Source organism: Vanellus vanellus (assembly GCF_965231255.1).
Source record: "Vanellus vanellus genome assembly, chromosome: 25".
Lineage (NCBI taxonomy): Eukaryota > Metazoa > Chordata > Aves > Charadriiformes > Charadriidae > Vanellus > Vanellus vanellus.
In genome coordinates this window covers 2526096-2547341 of record NC_138930.1, presented here as the reverse complement: position 1 = coordinate 2547341, position 21246 = coordinate 2526096, and the positions used below count along the sequence as shown (strand labels likewise).

General features: G+C 42.9%; 1 protein-coding gene across 1 annotated transcript in view; it reads right to left on the bottom strand.

Annotated features, from left to right (window-relative positions):
• Positions 1-2245: 2245 nt before the first annotated feature.
• Positions 2246-21246, bottom strand: part of CPAMD8 (C3 and PZP like alpha-2-macroglobulin domain containing 8) — a gene marked incomplete at its 5' end in the record, with an annotated part of 54907 nt that continues 35906 nt past the window's right edge. The window contains 12 exons of the mRNA XM_082495192.1: positions 2246-2568; positions 2883-3051; positions 8198-8272; positions 8736-8948; positions 9554-9664; positions 9754-9859; positions 10576-10650; positions 16100-16187; positions 19465-19703; positions 20092-20154; positions 20560-20715; positions 21069-21205. Coding sequence (XP_082351318.1) covers position 2568; positions 2883-3051; positions 8198-8272; positions 8736-8948; positions 9554-9664; positions 9754-9859; positions 10576-10650; positions 16100-16187; positions 19465-19703; positions 20092-20154; positions 20560-20715; positions 21069-21205 — 1433 coding nt within the window. The 3' untranslated portion in view covers positions 2246-2567. The remainder of the gene's footprint in view (positions 2569-2882; positions 3052-8197; positions 8273-8735; positions 8949-9553; positions 9665-9753; positions 9860-10575; positions 10651-16099; positions 16188-19464; positions 19704-20091; positions 20155-20559; positions 20716-21068; positions 21206-21246) is intronic.

The following is a 21246-nucleotide window of genomic DNA, read 5'->3' as shown; positions in this document are numbered from 1 at the left end:
CACTCAAGGTGCAGTCAGGCTCCGGGGTCCAGAAAGCCTGGCACAGGACCTCACACGCACTCTCCTGCCCTAACCGTCTCCATTTAAGGACACTAAGGCTGCTCTGCCTTTGCCTTCTGAGGGTGCAGGTCCCTCCGTCTTTTCTTCCAGCTGTAAAACAGAAGCAAGACTCCTCTGCCTCAAACAGGTGAGTGCACTGGCACACACAGACCCCAGAGAACAAGGCCATGATTGATGGCTACCAGGAGGAATTCTTTAGCTGGCAGCAATGGGGAGATGTCTGCATCTTGCATTAGTACGTAACATGTACCAGAGCCTGAGGAAAGTGAAGAAAGTCACGTTTAATACTTGGCTGGAACTCCCTCCCTTCATCTCCTTGTCCCCAGCGGTGATGCTGTCTGACCGCCCAAGGATCTATGAGAGGACCAAGCAACATAAAATGACTTCAAATATCTGTCCAGAAGCATACAATGGACAAGACAAGGAAACTAAAGCCAGAAAGGGACAGAGGACAAGAGACTGAAGAATCCAGAACATAGGTCCCATCTTCTGTGGGAAGGGAGTCATACAGGCTGTATCAGGGGTGACTAAATGTCTCATTCTCCCAGACTCAAAGCATTAAAGAGCTGAGGCTGGAACCAGCCAACAGCAGGGTTTGTATTGTGCAGCTTTGATATTTAGAAAAGAAAAAAAAAAAAACCAAAACAAAAAACCAACCACCCAACTCTTGTTGCAGCCCACACTAGGTCTGTTATTTACCCAGGGGATAAATATTGACTCAGTCCTGTGTGTGTACACAATAGCCAGTGTCTGCCAGGCCAGTTGCTTACAGGAGATGGAATTTAGTCTAAAGGCATTTATTTACCTGCCAGACAGGAATGCAGCCGCCAGCGCTTCCGCTGTGCTGTGCAGACACAGAGAGGACACAGTCTGTTCATGCACACTGAAGAGACGTGGCAAAAGCCTCTGCTGAGCCACAGTGGGTACATACGGGCAGCAGCCACGTCAAGATCCTGTGAGGGGAGCTCAGCGCAGCCATGAAGGAAGGCTTGGGCTTTTGCCAACAAAGCAGTTCTGAAATTTCTGGGAACTTTAAGACCCAGACCTTCATCATGTCAACTACATTCTGCAAATATCTGGCCCCAGACAAAAAGGACTGGAAACTACATATGCTTCTGGGATACCTCCTGTTTTGTCCCCATGTGGACATTTTTCTCGAATAAAATTGCCTTTATTCTGGAATGGAATGTCTATACTGGGGTATATTCTTGTCATAGTTCCTGTGTAAACAAGCCCTAAAAATGAATGGAGCTGGGCTTTTTCCTGTTTCCATTCACCAATAAACACCCTCAAAAGGAGTTTCCATCCCACTCGGGGTCCTGGTAACAATAGGAGTGGGAAGATAAAATATTAATCCTATTTTGCAACAGGCAATTGCATGTAACTCCTCCAAAGAGAACAATGCTGCTCCAGGCAGGAAGGGAAATAAAAAAAAACAACCAACTACAAACCCCTCTTGGCTCCTGCACTTTTGGAAACACAAAGCTTTTGTTTGTAGTTTTACCGCATTGCTTGGGGCAGGTCAGTCTGGGGAAGTCCAGCCTCTGTGACACCAGTGATTTGTACTGGCCAGCAGAGCCAGCGCCTGCGCACAGATTTCCATACCCAGAACAGCCATTGTACGGGCATCCTAGTGGGAGCGGAATACAAGTGACCGGTGAAGTCAGGCAAGCATTTAAAAGGACTGTGCCTCGGGTCAGCTTTATTTTCATGCCAGGGTTACACGGAGGAAAGGGGCTGAGGAGGCTGCAAGCAGCCCTTATCAGCACATAGTGCAACGCGAGGAGGGCTCACCCACCTAATCCTTGTCACCGCTATGGCTGGCAAACTCCCCACCTGAAGCCGGCAGCCGGACGGCGGACAGCCCAGCCTTTCAGCCCTGACAGCGGATTTCAGCTTTCTCTTGTAAAACATACCTCCCAACACCTCCCCTGAACGCAGAGCCACCAGGGAAGTTTTTCTCTCATGGGACATTGTTGTGGGTGCCCAGACTTACGGGCTGGGGAAGATGATTAGCCTCTCGCTATGTCGTAATTAGCAAAACACACTGATTTTTATTATTATAATTTGAGAGAAAACTTCTCAGCCATCTTTCCTCAAACAGCAGTTCAGCTAAGCACAAGGCCTGGACTTAGCTTCTAAATGTAGCTAGGAAATGGCATTTGCAGTATTCTGATAGTAGAGAAAACACTTTGAAATGGTCTATAGGTTTGAATTCCAGCCCCTATTTTTCTCACCTAGAGGGCACAGCATATTGGTCTCCCATCCTTGGAAGTACTCCAAAGAGGATGCACAAAAGGCAGGAAAACTGACAGAAAAATAACACTGAGCGTCCCCCTTAGCGCTCCAGGACCCCCCCCCCCCCCCACGGGGCAGCAAAGCCTACAGTTCTGAGTGCATCAGGAAGTAGTCATCGTTCGGTTTCTGTTCTGCAGCAGGTCGTCTGTAGGAACAAACTCATACAGGAGTTGATTCTGAGCCTCTTCTCTTTATTTAAATTATATATTTCTGTTGAAAAGAGAACATAATGAAGAAAAGTCACTTTCTCATTACATATCTTTGTGAAACATCCCCGGGGCTGGGCAGAGAAAAGCTTTAAAGGTCACTTTTTATTTTGCTAGGGATGGAGACGTTCAGGTCATGAATTTTATATGCTACCGTAGCAAGATCTCGTTCCTGGTGATTCCTTGCTAAAGAGGTTAGCAGGTCAGTTGTAAGAATGCCCCCTTTGAGGAACTGAATACATTTGACCCAACACATGAGTTAGTTCATTATATGTTGACTCTCAAACCAGATTTATGATCCCCCACTCTCCGGCTCACCATTCTACTGTGGTCACTACTTCCTGAATCTTGTCCGCTTCTTTTAACGTGCTTGCTGTTGTCACTTCTGCCACAACCTCAAAAACGTCCGCTTCCGATGCATAGGGGTCTGGGTCATATTCATAGGAGTAGTACGACAGATCTGTCTGTAGCGGAGGGCCTTCCTCTGCTGGAAAGGAAACCGTAGTCTCAGGTTGGGCTTTAGGCAAAGAAACTGCATTTCAGCATCTTGTATTGCATCACAGAGAAGTAGAACGACATAAGAGGAAAGGAATTTTAATCAAGGAGGCAAATCAGGGGCCAAATGAGCACCTTACATGAGTAAATGAGGCTACACATCAATGGACTTGAATGTGCATTGCTTAGATTCACATGCATGGAGAAAAGCTGCTTTAAAATCAGAATTTTCAATTTCCCAGTCTGAGACCTGGGAACTGGAAAAAAAATGAAAGGAATCACAGGAAAAAAAAGAAAAAAAAAAAAAAAAGGAAAAGGGGCCGTGTAATTTGAAAAAAATTCAAAGTCTCATTTTAAAGTATCTAATTAACTGAGGTGCTTAAGTTAGGAACGAGTTCACGCCGAGACCTGTATAGAGTAAGATAAAAGTACAAGGTATCTTTGGGAACACCAGATGTCACAAATGAGTTACTACACACCCTGAAAATACATCTCTTTCCTTTGTCTTGGTCCAAGCCAAGTACCTCAGTTAACAAGAGACCAATCCATATGAAGATGTGTAATGGGTGTGCTTTTTTAAGCACCATTTTATAAAAGTTACAAAGCTAGAGGGCAGACTGTGCTGGAGCGGTTTACTCAGTGCATGTCATGACAGAGATCAGTGCAAGCAGCTAGGTTTCTTTTCAGCCCAACAGGAATGAAGATTTTGGCACAACAGGCCAGGAGCCTACATCAAAGCCATTTGCTTCTCCCTCAGCCTGAACTAGCAGTAGCTGAGATACATCTGCTTCAGCAGCCACATACCACTGAGAAACTTCCATTGTTTAAGATAGGAAGACACATCACAGGCAGGAACGCGTATTTATCCTCCTTGCACTCACTCCAGTCTATACTAAGACACGGGCAGGTCGGTCACTCAGTACATATCCCACTCAAAACAGGCTGTGCCTCTCTATGCTGGGTGATCGCTCACTGTCCAGAGGGTAAGACTGCAAGATAAAACCTCTAGGAATATCAATAGGTCCCCGTTTTCTAAACTGTTCCCAGAGCCAGCTCAGCTGTCCACCTTTCCTGTTTGCTTTCTGTATACACTGCTCTCATCCAAACCAAAGCAATCACTGAAACGTAGCTGTTGCAGGGAGGAAAAGTCCACCGCCCCCTCTGCAAAGTTGGCTTTATTTAAGGAGAATACTCATCGAGGTCTTTGAAAATGTTTGTTCTCTAGAAATAAAGTATCTGAAGGCTCTTCCCTGTTGCCACCCACAACCTCCCAGCAACAGGCTCAGCCCTAGGCAAGGGAACGCTCGCCTGAAAGCAGAGTCAGTCTCTGTGTTCACTTCTTCTTGGCCTTCTCCATGTGAGAACCTGCCAGATCATGAGCTCGTTCTATGAATGGATGATTGCTGTCCACCAGGGACAGAATTAACATCACAGACCTCACTCTTCCCAGGAATGCAGCGTTGGAATCAAAGCAAAGACGAAAGGCTGACATTTCCTGTTGCACACAAACCACTCCCCCATCTCCAAATGTTTGTGCCTAAGCCAATGTTTGCTGAACACTGATGGGGTGAAAGGAAAAATGGCCCTCCGCCAGTTCAATCAGTCCTAACAGAACAGGGGTCCTGTGAATAATGCGCCTGCCGGGGAGTGTTGCGAGATGACTCCACCTGGAAGCAGAGCTCACTCCGATGTTCCTGTTGGGAGCTACAGATGGGTGATGGCGTTTTATTTTTTAAAAAAATAACACCACTATCACCAAATAAAAGTATCACAATTCCACCTAGAATTTTCTTCCAGTTACTGCCCCCTCTAACTGCTGGAGCAGAACTGTATCAATTACGGGGCTCCAGCTGTGGGGAGAGGGTGGTGGGGTCAGGCAGCATGAAGCTGGGTGTGATACCACTGATTGCTGCTGCCCCACGCTTTGGTGTTGCTTTTCCACCAAATACATGTAGAATCACAACATTACCACGATATCAACATACTGTCTTCCAATATCAGTGGCTACACATTTAGCACTTTTGGCAGAGAAGATTTAGGCAATTTCAGAAGAGCGTTAATGATCTATGGAAGCTGTCAAAGCACCACTTCATCAGAGAGCTGTTATCAGAGCCACTGAGGATCCCTGAGGCTCTGAAATCCACCCATATTTCTGTAGCCTAGTGTGACAATGATCTTAGGAAAACCACAGACAGAGAGGCACTGGAGATACTGGTACTCCGGTTAGCAAAATCCTGCTCCAGGAGCTTTCACTCCAAACAAGTACGACAGGAACAGGCTGTGAAAGCATACAAGCGGAGCTTCAATGCTTAGACGCAGAGGTGGGTCCATGCTACTCATCAAAAACCTGTTCCATCCCTTACAGTCTCAGTAACTCACCTGTGAGAAAGAACAGCTGAGGAAGGGGAGTCAGACATGAGTTGTTGCAGCCAAATCTGTCACCCTGCACACTTCCCTCTCAATCAAGAGAATGTTTCCAAAGATGCGAAGAGGGTCTACCCATCCGTACAAAAAAAAGGCTACAGTCTTAGATCAAACCTCTGCCATTCTGCCTCACTTACTGCAGCATCTGCTGCAGACTTTTGAAAGGCATTTTAAATGCGTTGACAATAGCTAGGTGCTGCAAGATCACTGCATCCTGATTTTCCAGGACCATCTAAGATACAACTGTCTACCTTGCACAGCATAACTCAAAAGCTGTTGTTTATTCTAGCAAACTCACTGGTGTATACAGAACTACACTGCAAGTCTGCGTTCACTAGAGCGAGCCCAAACACATTACGAAGTTCCCCTCTGTTCGCTGGAAGGAAGCTAGCTCTCATTGTTTCCATTGCTGGGGTAACATAGACAAGCGCTAACAATGAAAGCATCAATCAAACCAAGCCAAGTCTGCACAAGTCATATGGCAAATACAGAGGGATTTCAGACAATATAAACACCACGAGGTTCTCCAAGAAAATGGTATTTCCTGAAGATTAACACACAGAGGCAGTTTCACCAACCTGCCCTAAGCTTGATTTGGCTCCTGGAGTTTTGCATCCTTTTAGGAAATCGCAGATTTAGACATGGCTCATCAGAACTTTCACTAGAAACCCACAGTACCTGAGCCGACTTAAACCAATCACATGCTTCAATGCTAACAAACCAGTGAGTCCAATTGAGACCTGTGTAGAAGGAGGGATTCATTCATTTGTTAAACTTTGATTCATGTACCGTGTGGTTGACCTGAGAGGAGCCCAGAGGATTAATGAAAATCACATGCTGGGCGCTTTTCCTGATGTAGGATTTAGTCAGTTTTATTTCTGAATGCTCACTCTGCCATGGCTGCTCAGACAGCTCAGTTCAGAAGAGTATCTGCCTTCCAGGAGGCTCTCAAATTGAACGCTCAGAGATCCTACAACAAAGCCAGCTCTAAACGCTTGTGCTTTGACAAATGTATCCTCATGGCATACAGGTTTGTTAATCTACCATCTGTATAAAAACGCCACACACAAAAAAAAAAATAATCCAAATTTCCACTTCTGCTCTTATTGTTAGCCTACTGAGCCAACATTGCTTTTGTCTGTTTAGAACAGAAACCACAGGGTTATTTTTCTTAGACGGAGACTTTAATGCAGATTATTTCAGAACCACTGTTCTAAAAATTTTTGGATTGTGGACTCCCATCAAGTTCTACATCTAGTGGGAGATGTCCCTGTCTATGGCAGGGGGGTTGGAACTCGATGATCTTCAAGGTCCTTTCCAACCTAAACCATTCTATGATTCTATGTTTTTTTTTCCCCAGGTAAACATATTTTTACTATAAAATCTTTATTTTAAAAGGAGGTAATTGCAGTCCCCTTTTGTAGATCAGCAGCAAAACACTTAGTATGGCCTTGCATACCAGCAGTGCCCTACAGAGCAGTTTGGGAATGCTGCTTTAAAGGGTTCAGATTGCAAATAGAGTTTCCATGCTGAGTAGACAGCATTTGCACAGAATAAAAGGCAACAAGCATTCATCTCAGTTATTCTAACAGACAGCAATCTGATATATATACACACACACACACACTAAGTCCAAAAACAAAGGGAGGGAAAACAGGAGAGAGTCTAAACACTTTAAGATTGAATGACCTATAGAAATAGTCATAACGGAGTATTCACCATGCTTTTACACCTTAATAAGAAAACTGTCCATCAACTTCTGGAGAGCAGAGGAAGGGCAAAGAGCAGGATGGTGTCTCTCAGGTTGGACACATGCTAGTCTGAACTCTGGTGCACAAGAAGGACGTGAGAAGGCAGAGTCTTCTCTTGAAGAATAAACTTGTTTTACCGATTTGTTAGGAGAGTTAGAGGCCAGGGGAAAATTAATGAGTGGAAAGCAGCCAGGAAAAATCTAGCCCAGTTTATTTACTAGAAACAGCATGAAACAAACTATTCTATTGACCCTCCACTGCTTCTTGGTGAGATTTATTGTGAGCCATGAGCAAGTTCGACATAAGTCTTGGAAAAAAGTGTATGAATATAAGCACCAAATAAAATGAGCAGCCAAATTCCTGGCTACTCCATCTACTGACCTTAACATTTTTGCTCACTAAGGCCCTTTATTCCAAACGTTAGCTCTGAGAGAATCAAGACTGCCAGCTCAATTTTTCCCCAGAACTGCTAGGGACAAAGTTAATCCTCCTGGATTCTAGTTGTTGCAATGGTTTGGTCTGTTGTCATGTCCTGTTCAGTTGTTTGTTGAAACACATTACATCAGCCTGCTTTTAAATGTGATCTTTCCAGCTGAATATTGAAGAAAAGATCACAGAGTGTGAATTGTTTGAACATACCAAGGCTGAGAAAATAGGAGGGTCACCTGCCAGCTCCTGTGAAAAATTACCTAAATCTTGCATGTGCCCTGAATAAAGGGAAAGGACTAGAGAGGAAAAGGACTAGAAGAGCTATTCTGTTGTTGAACAGTTATCATCTTCGGTTTCCTTGACCTCTTCATTTTTTCTGATTTCTGAATGTTCTGTCTTTTCTAAAAGATGAAGGAATTCAGCATCTTTACTTAAATGTGCTTAAGACCCATATATACTTTTACATAGTGATAGGAGAAGCTTTAACCTTGCTAAAGAAAAAGGCCTTGGATAAATACAAAGTTATGACATTACCTGCTGGAGTTTGTTGAACACTGGGTTGCTCAGCTGTGTGGGAGTGCGTCTCCCTTTCTTCTGGCAAATTCTTTGCTGTAAATAAAAACAAAATAAATGCATCGGTCATAAAATTTGTTAAATTTCTCTAGAAAATGTTTGCATTTCCAGAGGTGGCATACTCAATTCACTGAGCTACTACGCTGTACATGCTGAAAGCCCATGCGGAATCTCCAAAGAATGTTACATTTCATGGATGTCGTTTTTATCTAGGATTATTCACTTCAGATAAAATGGTATCACTAATTTGCTCTGAAGCTCATTCTGATTGGTAAAAATGTATTCACGAGAACAGAAAACCAGTTATTCTGAGCTAAGCAGAAAGGCAGCTGCTCTTATAACTTAATCCCCTGTAGTATGAGCAGCAAAATAATACACAGGAGGTTTTGAACTGTCCTCTTTTCCCTACCACATGTATGTAATCACCATTTGCTTAGATGAGGATTTGTACTGTTCTGCAACTAGATCGTAACAGAAAAGGGAACTGAATGAAACCTACAGGCAGAACACTGAGACATGGGCATCTGTTCTATCCTTGTATTATTCCTGCATGATGCTACTTCCATCTGGCAATGGTTCGGGTAAATCTGTCCATCCGATCCGCAAACAGGCTCCCCATCGTAGCCACAGTCTCGCGAACACATACACTGCTCAAAATACTCATCCTCCAAGCAGCCAAAAATGTTATTGCATGGTCCAGAGTGAACAAAGCCTGAAAAGTAAACAAAAACATTCAAAGCAATATTTTTGCATTGCATGGGGAAGGGAAGATGGAGCAGCAATTTTATTCTACTTGTCCAAGCTTTCTGTTGAATTCCCTAAGGCTTCTCATGGGAATTTACAAATCTGGTAGAATAAAAAGCTCTGGGAAGCAGAACAGAAAGCTCTGAACAGAAAGGAACGTGCAATTTCTGGTGAAAGTTATTCCTGTCACTGATGCATGATATGGTTCAATCTTCTTACAGTTAATTGTGGAACTCTTCTGCAAGGTATTTTAGAGAAAGAAAACCATATGCATTTTAAAGAGTTTTTACCTTTATGTTTATAAACACATCTCACTTTGTGCAGAATTATACATTATATCTGGCCTCTGAAGCAAATAACAGTCACTTTCATGACTGAAGAGCAGACTACATCGGTGTGTTTGGCTGTCCTAAGTTTAAGACTGCTATCCCACAAACCTTTGTAAAACTTCCACTAACACAGATAGTGAAATAGAGCATTTTTCTAAATGTAATTTTGAGTTCTGAACTCCTGGAAAGTATGTCTGTGGGCTCCGTTTTCCAAAAAAATCTGCTTGGCTTTGGTGCAACTTACCAACCCATTGGCTAGCTGAGCTTTCCACCTCATTGCATGTTGGCCCATCACAGAGCTCCCGAGCCAAGGGACTGTTTTCGCTCACGTTGTAGAAACGAGTTGCTTCAAAAGCTGCAGGCCAGCAAGAAAGAGAAATCACAATCGACCCTTATGCCTAGAGCTCTAATGCTGGCAAAAATCAAAAGAAAATGGGCACCTACCTGGCTCATAGTAATCATACACTTTGATAGGAACAGGAGCTGTTTTCCCAACTATATGCTCCCTGAAAGCTTGAAACTTTACACAGGTCATGCACTGGCTAGGAATCTGTATGAAATTATGTAAAAGACTCATTGTAACAAGAATTGCACTTTAAGTGAAGAAAGAGGCAAATAAACGTAGCATGTGCCCTGTAGGTAACACCCTTGCAGAGAATGAAAACACCTCCAATACCAGGTATAGAGACAAAAATAATGAATAAAAGGCAAACAGGATAAATTAAAATACGTGATACTTTGCTGGCCTTTAAAGTGCATGCTTGCCATACAACAATGTCAGAAAGTCAAACCTGAAACTCCAGCTGTATCCTCTGGCTTACCTACCACCACTCCTGTCATCAGCCAGCTCGCTAACACAACTAGCTAAGTATTTACTGCTGATGACAGAGCCAGGAGACATCTCATCTTCCACACTCAGGTATGTGCTGTGAGATCTGAATTAGAGTGCATTTTTACTCCGTCCTTTTACCAATGCTAGTTGTACCTGAAGGTGAGATTATTTTGAGGCAAAAACTGAGTGATATCTGTCTAGAAATTCTATATGGGCTGAAGCAAATCACCTGCCTCTATTATGCTTTGGTTTGCAACCAGACCCACACCCTCTGCCTGCCTCAAAAGAGGCTCAGGCAACTGGCCAGTTAACGCTGCGGGGTAATCCTCATCCGTGACGGACCATCGACATCAATAGGCTGTATCTACGCCTCATCCATTGTCCGTTTGCCTTTCATTGAAAACCAACATATTTAGAAGAAACGAAGTCTTTACCTCATCAAAATAAAAAAGGACTTTTCTTCCATCCACTTCATATCTTTTTAATCCAATTTGCTTGTTCATCAGTAACTGAGGAAAAAAAAACAAACAAGTTTAATTTAATCTCATTTTATAGAAAACTGTTCAAAATTAGAGAAGAAGAAAGATTTTAGACTACTTAGAAAACCGATCAGACACGAAAACCCTGGAATTTCTTCTGCTGGAAAAGGATGTTTCAGTAGGAGAGAGGGGAAATGCAAAGAGGAACACGGTTGCTGTCACACAACTCACACAATTGAGGAAAAAGCCATGTGTGTTCTTTCCTGTGACATGATGAGGACTTCTTGCAAGGTGCGCAATGCTGAGTGTTCTTCCTGGTCCCTGGTGCATTTATCTCCCTCGGACTATGCCTGACACATCATCCCTAATCTCATTGAACAGTTCCCAGATTGTTTTCAGTACCAAGGCTCAAGCAAGACCTTGGAGACCCCAAAACACTCAATAAAGTCTCTTATTTACACTCCTTTAGACCGCCAGGGAATTATACCCTGGATCGCAGCAGGTATTAAAGGTCCCCTTCTCCCACCAGCTGAAAAATCCAAAACATTCTTCTGCCAGGAAAATTAATCCTTACATTTGAAAAGAGCAGCCATTTGAAAGACTCCAAGGCATCCTCCCTTTTGATGCATGGGGTCAGACCAGGCCTCTGCCACTCATCTTCTCTCCCTCTGAGGCCCAGAGATCTGTCATTTGCATTGTACCAGTCAGGCCCACAGACCACCTCTTCTTCTGCTTTTTTTATTTATTGAGACAATCTAAATATCTGTGGAGTGTGAGAATGCAATCTGAGAGTACTTCCCACATCTGGGGTGCTACTGCCTCTGATCTGCCCCAGCCATGTGTAAGAGTGCCCTAGCTCACCTCCCCGTCCTGGCTGCAGGTCTGGAGGTGTATCACCATCAGGGTCTTCAGAGGAAAGTGCGAGAACCCTCGTTTACAGAATTACTGCACCACTTCAAAGAATCTGGTAACTACCTCCCTGGTATGGAATGCTAATGAATCACCACCAAAACATAAGTGATATCATCTGATATAATTCAACAAAATTTTATTTTAAAATTTCCAAAAGAGTTACTCCTGTGATTTTCCATATTTGGAATGCAAACATCTCAATATTGCAGTGACTGACACGCTGTATGTACTTGATCAGTCGATCAACCATTACTGTTTTGAGAAATTGTATTCAGAACACATCTATCATGTAAAAAAACAATTAATAGAGAAGCCAGGGAGGATGGTGCTCTGAAAACGGACTCTTGTGTTTTAATCCCAGTTTGGAGAGCGGAGTAAGGGCAGATACTTTAATTCTATTCTCCAAACCATCCTATTACTTTAACCTCTCTGTCAGACAATCCCATTTGTGACATAAGCATAATATCTCCTTGTCTTTTTTTTTTTTTTTTTTAAATGTTACTAAGTTATTTTGACATCTTAGAATGAAAACTCTGGAAAGGAGAACAAAGCATTATTATGATTATGTATTAGAAAGAATGACATGAAGCAAAAAGCATTTCTACTGAAATTTGCCCAGACCTGCTACCAACAGCTTTTACTGTGAATTTCTTCCGTGCAGTGTTTCTAGTTGTAAAACCCTGCACACAGCTTCCTGCTATTACTGTAACAAGCAAAGGAACATGTGTTTAAGTCCCACACAATATGGAAAGGGCCAATTTAATTTGTCCTTATAATTTTAGGGGCCTGATGGTGGCTGTTATTACTCAGCAGTAGATGGCTGCAGACAGTCCTTTTATGAGGGCTTGGAGAGGCTGGCGCCACCGGGAAATGCTCAGCTCAGCTAAAGTTGCATTTTTCTGGTGAAGCTTGATATATACCAGCCTGTGGTGACCTCCTGACCTTGTCGACACCCAGCATTATTAGAAGGATTTGTGGCTGCACAGCCAGGGGGGCTGCCCTGGACGCGCAACAGAGCATTCATTAACCATCACTGCCCCGGAGCTGCGCATGGGTCCGCTCTGCGCACACTGCTCCCTTGTAAGGGCAAACAACACACAAGGAAATCTGATTTACAGCCCTGCACCTCTGCACCAGGAGGAGAGGGAAACGGCCAGGGTAACAAGAAAATGCAGTGGTGGGAATGACAGGACTTACCCCTGCTGAAGACGGTGTCCGAAATACAAGACAAAATTAGTGCTGGGTCGTCAGTGGAGGAATTTCATTTTTGTCAGCATGATTTGGACACACATTTGATAGCCATGAATAGGGGCCGTATCTGCATCTTCACTGCCTACCTATACATATGCTTGAGCTTTGTCCCTAACATTTCATTTTAACAGATGCAAAGGGTTTCTGCAATAAGAAAGATGAAATTCAGCTCTTCAGGGGAACGTTGCCCCTTGAAGATGCAATATCCTTCCCAATTTAGCAAAATCTCATACTGTCCAAAGGAAGTAATTCTGTTCTGGAATGGAATCATGAAATCATGGAAATGGATTGCCCAGTACTGAATCCCAAGTGTATAATCCTCTCTCCAAACCAAGGCACCTACTACTCAGTCTTTTGCCCAAAGAACTTTCAAAACATTGGGTTTTGAACCAGCTCTTTTGTATCTGACAAGCACTGAAGAGGCACACGCTGCCTGAAGTACCTGACATCCTTCTGAGATTTGCAAGGACTTAACTCAGATCAGCTCTGTGCTGCAGGAGCTCAGCCTTCCCAGTTAAGGACAAGAATCACCTCCTTTTGCCATTAAGACAGAGGGAAAATTGAAAAAACAAAAAAACACCTGCTATTCTATGCCCAGAGACCCTAACAGATGGGCTCCACTGGGACTCTCTTGCTTCTCTACCCACAGAGGCAGAAACACGAGATTCAGGTGGGCAACAAGATGCCACAAGGGAAAGCACAACCTCCTCATCTGCTTAGTGCTAGAGAAAGCCTCATGTGCTGGAGAGGTCATTCAGCATTGGGAAAATAACTCTTGTGAAGCATAGCAGGACAGCTTGCTTTTACCCTCTGACTGCTTCCACGGAGGCCAGGCTCAGGGATATGAGAGAATGTGTGTGATGCTGTCCCAGGATACTTCCCAGACACTAATGCATCTATCTGACACAAGCAGTGTGGGTAAGTCTCCCTGTTTCTCTGCTCTAGTTTCCTCGTGCCCAGTGTTTGTTTCTGATGTAGGAGTGCTGACCAGCACCTGGGCCAGGAACTAGCAGTGCTGAGGTACCAGCACGGCAGCGCTGAACGTGATAGAAGAATTCCTGAAGCCATGAGAAACCAAACATCAGGGGCAGGCTGGTGTCACAGAGCTCAAGCATTATGGCAACATGCTAGAAGACAAGAGACCATAAGAGATACTGCAAACAAAAGTGTTTTGAAACCTTATATAGCTAGTTCATTGGGAAGCAGAATCAGAGTTTCCTTGCAGAGTGTATATCCTAACGTTAATCACATAGTCACAATTGTCTTCAGTGTTTCCTCTACTTAGAACATGTACAACATGCCCTGAACACAGGCTAGCGTAAACCATCAGGCACGGCACAGGAGCAGATTGCTGCATGTAGTGACCTTTTAGTAGGAACTAAATACAAAATAAGCATGTTTGGTTTACATCTGGGATCTCCGCCTGGCCCAGCCATGTAAACAAGCTGCATAGTAGAACACAGCTGCCTCAGCTAAAAGGAGAAAGTTCAGGGACTGAAATGACAGAACCTACGCAGTCCCTCGTAACACATGAGTTTATGGGTCCTTCTCAGGACTCTCAGCCTAGAAACTCCTAACTCTGTCCCTTGCTGAAGCCAGTAAAGGAGATATTCACTCAGTACAGCCGGGACAATGGGAGCTCCTATGCCTGTCATTTCTTCCATTTCAGGAAAAATAAGGAGTACAGGGATTTGTTACTTGACCTAACAATTTTTCTGTTTTTCTGAAATGAAACCCCCTTTGCACTCTTTGTTTCAACTCTTTCCCTTCCTTTACTCCTCCTTTTCCTCTGCTGATAAAACATTCCATGGGTTTAACACCACAAAGATATCTTGTTCTCCTCTTGTCCCATTTTGAGTTCTCTGGTCCTAAGCCAGGTTTCCATCTGTATTTTTTCTGCCATTATTTACGTAAATTACTATGAAAGATAACTTATTTGAAAGCAGTACAAACAATTGTCACTCCAGCACCTTCAGCAGGAGGAGATAAAATAGTAAGTAAACCCACTAGAGGCCCCCTCACCTAATACTGGACACCTCCCACTGGTGGTCTTGCCTCATCTGAATAGCCATATTCATTTTGTTGCACCATTTGTTGCACGTGAGAGAGAATATCACACTCAATGGTCAACGGGCAAACAAGAATCAATACATTTTGCATGCATTTGAATTCAGAATTCTCAACAAGCAGCCAGTGAACAGATATAAACTAACTTTGGTATTTCTTTTTACAGGAATAGTTTCATATCTGATCACCACACATCTCTGTACTAAAGTGATCCAGCACAGCCCCCCAGTACTGAAAGGATGCAATTCTCTTCTCAGGGACTAATACATAAGTTTCTCTGGCTTCAGTGGCAGCCCAGGAGACGGTCTGAGAGCAGCTTTTGACATGGACTGCAAGCCCCTGAAGAGGAACATATTGGTCTAATATTCCCCAAGACAATGCAACGGTGTTTACATTATAAATTCACCAAATCAAGTGAAATCCTAGAGAAGACAAAGCAACGTGTGCTTTTCCTTGAATTAGAATGTCAGATTAATCAGCCTGGTCTTCACTATTATTCTATTTTAAAATTCTTTCCCCAAATCCCCCCCTCCTTCAGTATAATGATGATAAACTTATTAACAGAAGAGATCTTTTGGAAGCAAAATACTTTTTAGCTCTTCACCAGTTCTCAAGGATGCAAGGATTTTACACTTCTTTAAGTTACATAGTCCTTAAAAATTCTATTTGCAGCGTAAAAAACACCAGTGAATACACTGTAGTGCTTCCACAAAATATAAAGCAAAGCTAAAGATTACAGTTCACCTCCCCTAGAGGGCTGGCTGGGTAAGAGGCACATTCTGTCCACCTCAGTTTGGCTTGTAATAAACATGATGTTCTCCCAGAAGAAAAAAAAAAAAAAAAAAGGCAAAAAATTCCAAGACACAGAGCCTCCAAAGAAATGGAATCCAGATGTTGGAGATAACACAGCCCACTAAGAAGCCATAAACAGCTCCTGTTAGAGCACATTTTCACTTCAGAATTTCCAAATGGGTCTCATTTAATTACTGTGCACTGTGCTCAGTAATAAACCTTCATTTGGCCATGTTCGGTAAATTTGTTAATCTTGTTCGAAACATCTGTTTACTCATTTCAGACAAATATTTTTTGACAAGGGAAATCTGCCCCCCCAATTTTAATTGCATCTTTTTGGACCGTGCTCTAACATTCAGTGGCATTTGCTTCCTATTGCTCCCCGAAGGGAATCCCTGCCAATTAGAGCGCCAGGTCCTGGCCCAAGATCATGCCTTGCACTCTTGTTACATCTTACCTGCTCCAGGCTCTCAATATCTGCACGAAACCCTGAGAACAACGGCACTTCCAAGACAGCCATGTTAGAAGATCCAGAGTGCAGCCATCTTCCCGTGAGAACAAAAAGAGAGAAAGAATGAGAACAAACTCAGGATCCAAGATAACAAATGGTACATGGAAAACTCAGGATGGAGAACAACTGAAACAAACTTCAGAGGAAAAAATACTAAATGGATCTACTCTTCTTTGAAGGACTTGTTGAAAGTCACTGTCTACTCGGGTTTACAAAATCATCTTTTCTGCTGTTATTCAATAAAAATTAAGCGCAAGTCACAGAGCGCAGAGATGTAAGCGATGTCCAGGCAAATGGAGGCAGAAAAGCAAAAGGACAGATGGAGTCTCCTGTGGGGCTGGTTGCCTTATTTTTCAATTAATCACTGAGAAAATACACTTGGTAACAGGAAATAACCCCTTGGAGTAGAAGAAACTTCTGTTCTTTCCTAAGTGTAGGGCTGTAAATGGGTTGTGGTGTAAAAGGAATGTTACTTCCCAATACCAGAGTCATTCAACCCTGGGGTTTTGTAAATGGCCATTTCCCTCCAGCATCTAATTGACACTGAGAAAAGTATCTTTGTTAATGAGTCAGCAAACTCACTCTCTAGTTACCAGTGTGAAAGAATTCATTGCCTATATTGTCCTTTATAATATCAATGAAGACTCCAAAAACCCACTGAAATTCAAAGTTGTTACTGTTGAAGCATGCATTTAAAAAAGAAAAAATCCCCCCAAAACACAGGAAGGGGTGGAGAGAAAGTTTATTTGGGCCATTGCAAAAGATTTCAATTTCTTGCAGCATGGCAGAACAGTCAATGTTATAACAAAGCAGCTCTTGCTAATTCCAGAACAACGCTCCTTTTCTCTGCATTCCCATGTAGTCAGCTCTAAACTATCCTTCCTTGGCAGCTTACCTGTTTGCTGTTTAGTTGCACCACAAGGACAATGTGTGTGGGACCAGGAGGGCTTATTATCTCATGCCCAGCACTGAGAAAACACAGCACGCAGCTTCCAGGACCAAACTTGCCAGATCTGGACTGGCCCCTGCAGGGCTGCTTGGAGGGCTCTGTGTGGAGACCTGCACAGCTCAGGTGGGTGTGCAAGTGCTGAAGCCCTGCACGGAGCCAGCCCGAGTGTAATGCCACAGCCAAGCTCATTTGCCCACAGTAGCATGAGATGCTCTCTGGACAGATCCAGTTGGCTCTGTGTAAGACACGTCAGGGCTGACAGTCCCAGAGACATTAAACCTTGTTAATCTCGATCTAACTCCGTGCACCATACTCTCTAAAAAATCCTATAGTATCCCTTTACCTGCATTTTTCTCATTCTCTCTCATATCACAGCCCTCTGTTTCCCACACTGTTTTCTCCCTAACTCCTCGAAAGTGCCCCAACGACTTCACTGCACATGACGACACTTAAAACAATTACATTCTGAAGAATACCCCCAGCTCAAAATGTTTCAATTGTCATCCTTAGATGCACTCCTCTATTCACATTGCCTAACTAAGATGATGAAGGAGTTAAAAGAGCATCATTACAGGAAGAAGAGGAGGAAAGAGAAGATTTCATTTGCTTTTGTTTTCTTTCCAAGCTATCAATCTCCTTGGACTGGGCTTCCTCTCAAATTTCTGTCTTTGCTCCAGCAATTCCCAGGGCAGAAGTTTCAGAAATAACAACAGAAAGGTTGTGTTGATGCAGGGCAGACTTAGTTACAGGCATCTTCAAGGGACTGACAAGACTTTATAAGCCTACCTCCCCAGTACAAGCTGCAGTGCTTGGGCAGGTGCAGAAGAAGTGATACTGTGTTATATCCAAACCTAGCAAACTTTTGGATGATGAGTTTGAGTTGCTCGTCACTGGCTGTTGTTACTGGAGGGAGGAAGAATTCAACTAGGCTGAAAAATGCCTGGCCCAGGATTTCACAGGCTTGTGGCAACTGGAGGCAAAGCATCTGCCAGTGATATGGCCACATGAGCAAGGGGAAAGTGTGTTAACAGAGATAACAGGATCTCATCTTTGCCTGGAGTCACTGCAACCTTTTTCAGGACCGTAGTCAATGTATGGTGTTGCCTCTGCAGGAAGGAAGGAAACAGAAACTGATAGGGGAGTGAAAGTTTTCCATTTCTATGAATTACATCTGAACTGTTCACTTGACTTGTTCTGCTTGAGTTCAGCGAAGCTGTAGCCCCACCACCTGCCATGCTCCTGGTCACAGATATGCAGAATAATTACAGAATTCCTGGGAATGGTTTCTTCTGTTATACAGTAGGATGCTGTAAGCCCTCATTATTTACTTTGGTTGTGGCTTTCCCTCTTTTGGGCCAACTTTCCAACAACCTCCTTAAAAAACAAAACATTTTGTAAAGAGATCATCAGCTCCCAATAACTGCAGCAGTACTGACTGTTTAAGCAAAACATGTAAGTGGATTGGATACAGGTCAGAAACTCTTCTTGCTGCTGTTTGTCTATAGGCAAGCCGTTTTCTCTTAATATCTTAAGTTTCCCAATCTGTAAAATGAGACAGAACTGCCAATGTCTTTGCAAAGTGCTTTGAGAGCTAGGAAGGAAACTTCTGGAGCTTTAGTATCATGTCATCTTTAGAAATGATTTTAAATTTCTTTATGCAGAATAAGGATATAAGCAATGACCTTTAGAGAGCTTACTAACAAATAACTAACTAGCATATATTGTGCCTTTTAGCATAGATTCCAAATTCATACCATGGTAACAAGCAATTCTGCTAGGTTTTTGGTATCCAAAACTGAAGAATAAGCAACTCAAACATTAACATCATGTCAATAATATTTATAAAACTGTTGACGCAATTAAGATATGAGTTAAGCAGTTGAAATTACCTAGCTCTTTTAGGCTTTTAAGAAAAGCCTGCTACTGAAGAGCTAGAAAATAATCCATAACTTTCTTTTCCACCTGATACAAGCAAATGACATTCAATTTGTCTTCTTCAGGTTTTGGAGAGGGAATAATGAAACTTAATAATAAAAACCCAAGGTGTTGCCCTCTTTGTAAATTTTGCTCTTGTTTCTCTGTCTTTGACATATACTTGGCACTAAAATTATTAATGCCAGCAGACAATGCTCGTGAATGTCCATGCAATAACTCTGTCCTACAACCCACTATATCATGGTTGATATTCCACATTCTGCACGTGAGGTGCTTCTGTCTTATACTGTTTGAGATACAGAGTGCAGCAAGAAAGAATTTGGTATTTTTCCTGTATCAATTAATGTATCAGTATAGATGTGCTGATCTGCAAACTAGATGGTCTCTGAGAAACAGGCAGGACGTGATGCAGACTGGCATTTCCTACCTAGTGCATGTCTCCAGTATGACCTTGTATTCCTGATGGTCCTGATCTGAAGCTGGGTCATCATCATCCACCAGTGCCCTCTCTCTGTGCAAGGCTTCAGAGCGATTCTCATCTGGAGAGACAGACCGCAGGAGATTTGGAGCTTGAAGATGCTGCTCTGACTTTGGCTCTTTCAGGTTAACCAGGAGCTGGAAAGCTGGTTTGGCAATAGGATCAGGTACATTGTATGTGACATCAATCTGCAGCAGAAAGGAGGAAAACCAAAATAAAACAAATCAAATCAGAGCAGTTTATTAGACCCCAACATTTCATAGCATCTAAAAATGTTCCCCAAAGACCAGCATAAACACCGGATCTCTTCAGGGAGAGGTAATGGCAGGCACAGAGGCAATAAAGGCCTTGCAAGAAGTTATATACCGGTAAAACTATACCGGCGCAGAATTCACCCTAGTACAGTCACATTTACCTCTATGAATTAAAGCAACACAATCTTATATAATTACTTTGAGAAAAATTCAAAGTGTAACTCCTCCCTCATAGCAAACTGGGATTTAAAAAGTGGCAAATAGACTGCGAGTTTAGAGATCACCTGCTCACATACTTTCTCCAGCCCGATGGCAACTTTACCTGCATCAGACAGCAGCCTTCACCTTTGGCACTCACAAACAGCCCCGTTGGAATACTGGGGATCTGGGGAGAATCCACAGTTAAGACATAGACAAGACATGGCACTCAGAATTGAAACAAATATCAATTTTAGCTTTATTCTGTACAAAATAGCTTTCAAGTTATAAAGGAGACTGCGGAAGTGAAGTGAGTATGGCTTACTGTTTTCAGCCACCTGCATTTAACAACAGCAGAAACAAGCAGCAGCACAAAAATAAGCATCAGGCATTAGTTACGGTGAAAAATGCCTTTAACTTTGAGTGCTGCTTCCTTCATATCAGAACCCAGCCATAAAACCCCAGAAACTCCCAAGACCTCAGTGTTTAACTTGTGCTTTCACCATTACTGAACTTACCTGAGCTGTCATTTAGAACCCAGCTCACATGGATCACACTAAAAATTTGGCTACATAAACACAAAACTACCTACCACTGCAGTCTGGAGGACTTTTTTATTCATCTTGTTAAGCTCAAATGTCTCCTGGTAGTCTAGATTAGTAGAAGCCAAGGAAATGGTAAGATTGACTCCTCCAACATAAGAAAGGATAGCATATTCAGCCAGAGCCTGCAGGGCTACACATGTATCCTAGGGATCAGAAGATTGAGAGATCAGAATTGTGAACAAAACAGGAATGTAGTAAACTTATAAATAAGCACCATGCTGTATAGTCATCAGCTTATGGTAGCAGAATCTTCTTTATTAATTCAGATAGCAAAATAAATATCAGGTTTTGTTCACTTTTACTGTCAAAGACAAAGTCAAGGTTCCTTTCAAATTATCAGTCCAAGAAGGAAGCAGTAAAGAGCACTGGAAAGTTTTTCTTCTTACCAGGACACAGTTAGTTTCTGTCTAGACTCTAGATGGAAACTCTGCATTGACCATTCCTGAATCAATTGATCATGCATACATTGAAGCTACATTTTTTGAAGGCAGCCCACCTGAGTAGATGAGAATCCTCCAAGTGCATTCCTCTGCTGTGAAAGCCATTTTACTACTGGGAGAGCGGAGGCCACGTCTCCTAGGAGTGTGTACGTCAAAAGGGCATAAGATGTCATTTCCACTTCTGCAGAAACAACTGAAAGGGGGGGACATTAAAAAAAAATCAGAACACCATTT